This window comes from Cricetulus griseus, unplaced genomic scaffold, assembly GCF_003668045.3.
Source record: "Cricetulus griseus strain 17A/GY unplaced genomic scaffold, alternate assembly CriGri-PICRH-1.0 unplaced_scaffold_5, whole genome shotgun sequence".
In the NCBI taxonomy this organism is placed as follows: Eukaryota; Metazoa; Chordata; class Mammalia; order Rodentia; family Cricetidae; genus Cricetulus; species Cricetulus griseus.
This window is the reverse complement of record NW_023277252.1, coordinates 1,351,780-1,360,602: the sequence shown is the minus strand read 5'-3', so window position 1 is coordinate 1,360,602 and position 8,823 is coordinate 1,351,780. Positions and strand designations below refer to the sequence as shown.

General features: G+C 47.4%; 1 protein-coding gene across 1 annotated transcript; it reads left to right on the top strand.

Annotated features, from left to right (window-relative positions):
- Nucleotides 1-432: 432 nt before the first annotated feature.
- On the top strand, nucleotides 433-8,269 carry LOC100756013 (NUT family member 2). The gene is given in 9 exon segments (XM_027432375.1): nucleotides 433-490; nucleotides 2,869-3,405; nucleotides 3,408-3,561; nucleotides 4,531-4,594; nucleotides 4,596-4,660; nucleotides 5,676-5,812; nucleotides 6,254-6,549; nucleotides 6,858-6,974; nucleotides 7,412-8,269. Coding segments are annotated over 9 exon segments (2,286 nt in total).
- Nucleotides 8,270-8,823: the final 554 nt, after the last annotated feature.

Genomic DNA, 8,823 nt, shown 5'->3' with positions numbered 1-8,823 from the left:
TTGGTTGAGTAAGTGTAAACATTGTAAAAATACTCAGAAGCCTGCAGTCTCTAGGAGTGATTCAGGACTCAGGATGGAGGAATAAAACAAAGTCTATTAAAGACAAAATGAAGGAAAAGGGCACCGGTGACCCCAGTGTGTTGTGACTGTAAGAATCCATTAAAATGTGCGTAGAGGCAAACACCACGTATGTGCAATCACCTCCATCAAGGATGTATCATTTAAACTGTCGCCAAGTTTCTCATGTACCTGCCGAAACCCCTCATGGAATGTCCCCAGCCCTGTTTATCTCTCTGCCCCTCCCCCACTGTAGAATGCTCAATGCCATGTTCTGAAGTGGTTTACATTCAAAATTTCAACACTGTGGCTGGCTCTCTTGAGCCTCTGGCACATATTGGTGATCTTGGAGTGATTGCTTTGAGATTGATCACCATGGATCCTAGCAGACAGGCATGGTGACTGTCCAAACCTGTAGGAATAACTTCAGAAGGTAAGCCTGGAGTATCAGAGTGTGGCACCAGAGTCACTGCCACTGACAGTTTAAATCTGTTACTAGGAATGATTTACTGGACCAAGGGAGTGGGTGGGAAACAGCTCTGGACTTCTGCAAGGACATCTCACCTTGGAAGATGACAAAGCTTATGGCATGGTGAACAGAGCCCACGGTGGATCTAAGTTGACACAAGGAAGCACACTTGATCAGAAGATACAATGACAGGCCCTAGACTGGCTCTTCCTGTGTGGCAAGCAGGTCTATTAAGCAGAGTTTACAGATGTGGTGGAATGGTTCACTGTGATGTCCCAGGGAAGGTTCATGGGCAACATGTGAGCCCTGGGTCATTTCTCCAAGCCACTGGAACTTGTGCTATGACATTATGGATCTCAGAAATTTAACTGGGCCACACTAGAACTTAGAAGGACAGTGCAGAGAAATGACCAGGCAGGAAAAAGCCCAGTGGGGTCATCTCTGTGGGGATGGAGATTACACTACCAACTGGAAGCCCAGAGTCGCTCATGCCTTCCCATGGAGGAAGGCTTCTCCATCACCAGGTATTTGATGTCTTCAGAAGCAGAACAGTTAGGAAACATCAACTAACAAAGAAATGGGTGATTGCTATCAACTTTTAGACCTACTTGTTTTTGTAAAGGTTGAGGGGATCCTTGGCAGATTCTATGGCAGTTGAGGGTGATAGTGGCAGAGGGACTAACACACTAGTCAGACAGAGCTTATTGAGAAGTTTTATTAGAGAATAGGGTGGGAGAAAAGAGGTAAAATGACACAGATACAGAGATGCAGAGAGGATATAAGAGAAGAGGGAAACAGGAAAAGTCCTGTGTGACCCAAAGGAACAGTGGGAAAGACAGACACACACAGAGAGAGAGAGAGAGAGAGAGAGAGAGAGAGAGAGAGAGAGAGAGATCAAGAATCAGAGAACAGAAAGACAGCAGGAAAGAGAGGGTTGGAAAGAGATTGTAAGTGGGCAGAGTTCTTTCTTTCAAAGGGTTTTTTGCACAGGGGCTGACCGGGGCACTGCCTGAGGTCATTCTGCTGGTGACAGGAACAGGCCAGCATAATTCCTGAATTGTTACACTACTTTTTAAAATATCATTTAGAGGTGTTGTCTTGGGAGTATGTGTGGACATCTCTTAGCCCATCATGTAACTGACAGGAAGCCTCTCTTCCACAATGCTACTTTCACTCAGGGAAGGGACCTGGAGTGCTGTTGGTTTCCTTGGGTTCTCAAGTGGTTGGATACTATTCCTGAGTCTTTAGAGAAAAGCAGTTGTCTTGGATCATGTTGTGTGTTATTGTTAATCAGAGCTAGGACATGTGTCCTTGCCTCCATGTGCAAACTTTTTGGATTGGCTCTCTTTGAGTGGGGCCCTCCTGTGTTCCTACTTAACAGAAATAATTTAAAACAACATCTTCCCACTTGGCACCTGGCTCATGACTATACCCAACCCCCAAAGCATTCATTTATATTGACTATACCCAACCCCCAAAACATTCTTTATATTGGTGGGAGCTCACAAGTAAAGCACCACATGTGGTTTTCATTACACGGCCAAATGTGACAATACCAGTGACTGTGATAATACACAGAAACCCCCTGGCAGCCCCTCCACTCACCACTGCTGGGCTTGCAAGGGCAATTTACCAGGGATCTGCCTAGGTATCTTATATGCAAGTGCTGTGAAAACATCTCCCAACCACAGTGTGGGTCAATGTGGATCAGGGCAGTGTGGAACTGCCAGAATCTATCCCATTGCTGTTCTCTGTGGGAGGCATTAAGAGAGGGAGGAGCAGCATGTGTAGGACATGCTATGGGGTTGCCTCCAGGATTTAGGAGAGCTGGCTTGGAGGGTAGCACAGAGTTGGTTTTGCTTTGCAGTGCTGGGCTATAAAGAGATGGGGGTTTGAGAGAGTGGAAGGAATACTCACAAGGGATTCAGGTTAAAATATTTGAAAACTGCCACCGTTACAGAGGCCCTTCTGGAAACTGATCCTCATTGATGGTGCCTTGCATCCCGCGAGCATCATTACTGCTTAATGGACCAGACAGAGTCACACTGATCCATCTCTAGGGAGAGATCTAGAACACTGATGAGTTTTCTGCCAGGGATTCCCAAAAAAGTCTCTCAGGGATGGGAAAGCCTAGGGCTCCTCTCCACAGCAGCATCAGGGAATGTTGGAGAATGGAGAGGAAGATCTCTGCTGGAACAATGCTCAGTCAAATGAACCCAGCAGGGAATTCCCTAGGGGACATTTGCAAACAGTACAATCTCCTCTTCCCTATGACCCTACCCCAATTACCACTGACTACCAGGACCAGAGAGCTACCCTCCTGTTTCTCTTTATCTTTCCAGCATCTTCATTGGGACAGAACATGACTGTCAACCTCGATGCCTCTGTGTCTACATTTGCTACCCTGCCTGTTCTCCCACCTGCCCCCCAGCCAACATTCCAATTATTCTGGGAGTCCCCAGAACCCCTCCTGACTGGAAGTATCTCTCCCTGGAATCCACTAGTGTTATCTGCCTTGCCTGGGATGTCTTTGGTGGCAGAAGATGGAAGTACGACCCTGGGTACAGCTGTACCTTTGAATATTGTGCAAGTGGGGAAAACAGGCAGGCCTGTACAGGCCATGCCCAACGCCAACCTTTTCCTCACTCAGGTGCCCCTCAAATGTAATGTCCCTGTGACCCAAGGTGGGGTTATAGGGTGCCTTGCTTTACACTTCATGACAACACCTGAGGCAAATACCTTCATAAATACTCAAATTGCTTCGGCCTTCCAGTCCCAAGACGGATTGTGGGACCTGGGCTCTCACCCTCCCACAACACAGCCAGTTGTCCAGTTGGTTCCTGTCCAGTCCCCAGGGAACTCAGCACCACCTCCAAAAGGAGCCCAGCCAATGTTCAAACCAACTCCCCAGAAACCCGCTTGTCCAAACCAGACAGTGTCTATGGGAATATCCGGCGCTGGCAGCATATCAAGATTCTGGTACAGCAGCACCTATTCTATACTCCAGACATGTCATCTTTCTCCTGCTTCCTCATGTGAGTGTCACCTGTGCCTTAAATGTCCTACTGGGCTGCCACATGATGAGTGTGTGGTGGACAAGGAAGGTGCTGAAGGTGACAGAACCACTCCAGAGAGTCACAATCTGAGAAATAGAGGTGTCACACAGGGGATCCTGGAGTCCCAGAAAGTTAAGGTTTGGATTTAGGCCTTTCACTCCATTTGGTAGCTCTTTGCCTTAGCAGTTTATCTTCTAGCATTGATTTTGTGTTTAGGGCCCACAGCATGTCACAACCAGGATGAGGAAGAGTGCTGGACTTCAGAAAGACCACTACATTGGTCCCTCACCCCATCATCTAAGGAATTTCCCTTAAACCAGAAAGGATCCAGACCTTCCCTGGGGAAACTTTTGGTCTCTCTGCTCCATGTTTATCCTCAGCAGTGATTTGCACCATTGCCCCAGTCATTGACCCTAGGTTCCAGATCATGCTATGCATTTTGCCAGTCAGCTCAGGCACATCACCAGGTAGACTAGAAGAATGAATCCACAGGCACTGTTATCTCACAGTTCTGGACACCAGAGACCCAGACAAGAACTTGAAGAGCCAGTTCTGATTCAGTCTCCATGGCTGTCTCACAGTACTAAAAGAAAACTTGGGGAGGCCTCTTCTCCATTCCAAGAAGAGCACTATCCCATCCTGAGAGCCCCACATCATGACCTAACCTTGCTTACAAACCAAGGCCCCATTTCTAATGACTTTCACTTTGATTTTGTCAGCCACAATTCCATGTTGGGAACGTAAGCCCCATGCATTCTTCCACACACAGTGATAAAAGGAGACTCACATGGCAGGCTGGGAAATAGACATAGATCTTTGTGTTGATGTCTGATGCATGGTTAGGAGTTCCTAGAAGCTGACATTATTCTGACTCAAGGTTATAGATGCATCTTGGGCAGTGTCTGCTAGGTCAAGATTATTGGGTTGAGTGGTTCTAATGAATTACAGTCCATTGCTTCGGTCCCTGGCCCAGAGGAAGCCCACCATGAATGTGGAGGAGGGCCTGTGGAGGAGGTCTTCAGGAATGGCAGTGTACATGCAACTATGACCAGATTATCTTCTTTGAGATGGCTGAAAATTGAGTCAAGAGAATTTTGAAGCAGGGCATGTGGAGAACTGTTTAACATGGATGGGCCTCTTGAGTCAGGATTCTGGAGGAGGGTATATGTTGGGGGTACTCCTCAGTTGGAGCTTGGTGTGGAGAGTTTGTCACCCACACAATGCCAGGAGGATTACCCAATACTTGGGCACCTGGTGTTAATCCATGAGGTCCAAAAGCCTGCTCTCACTTCCTTGAGTGCTGGCCTATCTGCCCCATGGTCCCAGCATTTCTGACCTCATTGGCCATGAATCTGTCCCATGCCTTTCTTTTGAAGGTCAGAGTTGACAAACTGACCCATTCCAGCCCTGTTGTGTCTCCTCCAGCACTGTGGATTGTTCAATGCAAATATGCTCCACAAGTCTTAAGTTAACTACCTGGTACTGAGCCACTGCTTTTTGACAGTAGAGACTACTGCATCCCAATAGGGTGGCCTCAGTCATATCCTCATGTACCTGGAGTGGTTGTGAACAGAATCATGCAGAGAGTAAGGAAGCCTCTTACACATCTGAGGACATGTCTCTGGTCTTCATGTCTTTGCTCACTGTGATACTGTCATGCACACAAGCCAGCAAACAGCTCTCAGAGGGAAGCAGCCACACCTCTCAGTTTCCCTTCTACTTTCTCCTGGCATCTCCTGGGCCCTTGTCTCCCAGCTCATTCCAGCTCTCCCACCCTTAGCTTAAGCATCTCTGGATCTGGTCCAAGATCCCTGATGTACTTCATCAGCCATATCTGTGGCCATCTACGCTTCTGTGTGGCTCTAGGCAAGGTCAAGATATGCCTTAAGGGAGAGTCACATGAAAGCCCCGACTGGGCGACCTCAAACTTTTTTGATTCCCACAAATACCAAGGTATATAGTGTGCCCCCAGAGCTGTGGTTATGTTCCAAGATTAGCAACTTCATGGGACTGTACCAGATCATCCCAAGACCCTGCACACATGATCATCTTTAGTAATCTCTTGGATGGGTCCTGCCCTCCCTCATCCTTAGGTTTACAGAATTTGATAGTGCAGAAGAGAAGGAGAATTCAAGGCTAGAGATGATGAGAAGTATCAAGTGTCATGTTCTTACAACCACAAGGCAAGATCCTTCAAGGCCCCCAAATTCTGAGGTGTTTGAGGAATCAGGTAGGGATCACATACCTGTAGGTCTCTATGCAGAAGTGAAATCAGTCAAAATGTTTTTTACCCTGAACATAAGCTTCTTTCTTCAGGTTAGGGCATTTTCTAGGTAGCCTGGTGGACCTTGCAGCCCTTATTCTTGAACTGGGTAATCATTGAGCTGGCCACCATCATTGATTATCTCTGTCCTTACTCTCTAAGGACACAAACACCTTATGATCAGGACCTGGCCAATGAGTTTGGAGCGTACCTGAAATATTGGTGGCTCCAAATACTCTCCCACATGACTGTCTTATACATATCAACCCTTTGCAATGTCCTGTCTCACAGATCTTTAGGTTTGGCTTACCCTAGTCCATTGTGGTTCCTCTGAACTATGGTCTACATGGCATTATTAGGATGGAACTAAACCATATCTATGTATCATCATGTTCTCCTGTCTCCTAGCTTGCAACTCCATGAAGACTGGTTCCAAGACTGACCCTGCCCGCCTCCCAGTACTCAGACACAGGCAATTACAAAAGACTGAGGCACCCATGGAAATTCCACCTGAAGCCATGCAGGAATACATGGATATTATGGACTGGCTAGAGAGGCTTCCACAGTCATACACAGGAGAGCCCACAGAAAAAGAGGAAGATGAGAACAGTGAGCCGGAGCAGGAAGAAGATGATTTCTACTCAGATGCAGGAGTCCTGAGTAACATTGATGAGCTGTGTTCCCAGAAACACTTCATTGACGAAGTGAACTGCACCTGGAGCCATGGTGTGGGCCAGATTCTGAGTTTGGCATCCCAGTCCTTGTAACTGAGCCTGAGCCTGCTTCCCTACATTTGGGGCTCTCTCTATATCTCTGTATCTCTCTCTCTCTCTCTCTCTCTATATATATATATATATATATATATATATATATATATAGTGTGTGTGTGTGTGTGTGTGTGTGTGTGTGTGTGTGTGTGAGTGTGTGAGTTGGTTGTCATCATGACTTGGCAGCAACATAGAACTCCCTGTACCCACCAACCAGTACTCAATTCTTCTCTTTCTGTTTATAGGTGGAGGACATAATAAACCCCAAATTTGTGGCAGAAATCCTATCTTCCAAGGCAGAGATGGACATACTGTCTCTAATGAAGGAGCTGGAGTATGAGGAAGAATTCAGTGTTGAGCAGGTAGCTAGGGAAGGGTGAACACCAGGGCCAACAAAAACGAAGTGATGTGTAGGCAAGAGGCAAGCAGACACCAGGCAGACTGGATACAGGGAGATATTAGGCAAACTGGGTGGGGCAAGGAGGACCCCAAAAAGAGTGGGGTGCTGAGGGACACAATGTGGACAGGGAAAGGAGAGGATCCTGCACATAAGAACCATGTGACCTATAGGAAGTCAAAGCATCCTGCTTGAGGCTTCACCCAGATTGGGATGCAGGTATGGACATGAGGAGGGGGTGAAGTGCATAGCAGCAAGGAACCAGGTAAGTCAACCAGCAGACCCTGGGTCTCTGACACTAAGAGATAGTTGACAATCCTCTTAGCTACCTCTACCCAAATATTTTGCCCCCCTGAGCCTTCCAGCATGGGATGAATCTTATATGCCCCTTTCCTCCTGCAGATGGTGGAAGAGCACTCCCTGGCTTTGAAGAAGAAAGGATGTAAGAGGGCAACTCTGAATCCTGGTGCCCCTCAGATACTTTCCAACGCTTCTGTACCAACTGTCTACCCAGGTGCAAAGAGAGAAGGCCATGGTCCCCAAAGAGGTACCAGTGCCCAGAAACGTTCCTCACCAGTGCCTTCTTTAGATCAGCAGTGTCCTGGAGCTTCCAATGCAGAAATAGTCGGGCCTAGGCCTATTGTCTTCCCAAGTATTCAGTGTTTACACTCACTGGGAGACATCGGGTACACTGTTATTCCCTACGGCAGAGGAGCCCATCGCCAAAGCCCAGGGCCCAGATGTGCAATGAGCCTCAGAGGAGTTTCTGCTATGTAGGAGTTCCAGGAGGCACTGGGCAGAACCATAGAGGACAAAGAGGAGCTCCCCAGCTTGTCCTTCCTCCTGTGTTCCTACTACAGGCTGGTGCCATGGAAACTGTCTGGCTATTTGTGCCCCTATACAGGTCTCTCTGACTCTGCTAGTATTCCCAAACCCTTATCTCCAAAGAGGAGCGACCTCAGTCCTGATCCATCTTCAACTGACAAGTCAGAGGAGCCAGCTCTCATTGGAGGCTTGAATCCTATGGCTAAGAGGTCCAACTCAGGGATTGGTCATGGGATATTTGAAGGGCCACTCTCAGCCCTGGGGCTCACTCACTCTTTGCAGGCACAGAAAAAGGTTGAATCAATAAGAACCCGGAAGAGGAAGAGGAAGAAGTGGCACTGTGCCACCTGTGGGATATCCCCTCAAAGCTGGCAGAGTTTCACTCTGCCTCCACCCTGCACCCCCATACCAAAAATGAAAAAGAAAACACACTGAGCTCCTGCTCATGCAGGGCTGATCCAGCTGGTTCTAAGCAGTAGAAGGCTAGAGGCTCTAGGAAATAAAGCCAGGGATGAGGGGTGGGGAAAAGAGTTGGAAGGTATTATCACTTTAGATGTTTGGAAGATACACTGAATAAATGTGCTTTTGTTGAAAATGTTGTTAGGGCCATGTCTTAAGGTTTCTATTGATGTGAATAGATACCATGACCACAGCAACTCTTGTAAAGGAAAACAATTATTTGGCTTGCCTATAGTTCAGAGGTTCATACCATTATCATCATGGCAGAATGCAGGCAGACGTGGTGTTGGAGGAGGAACTGAGAGTTTGACATCTTGATCTACAGGGAACAGGAAAAAAAATGTTGAACTGAGCGTGTCATGAGTATATGTGAGACCTCAAAGCCCACTTCCACGGCGACACTCTTCCTCCAACAAGGGCATATGTGCTGAGTGTGCCCCTCCCTTTGGGCTACATTTTCTTTCAATCCACCACAGGCTGCTACTTACATTCTGATGTCTGTACTGCTACTTGGAGTGAAGAGATAGTGA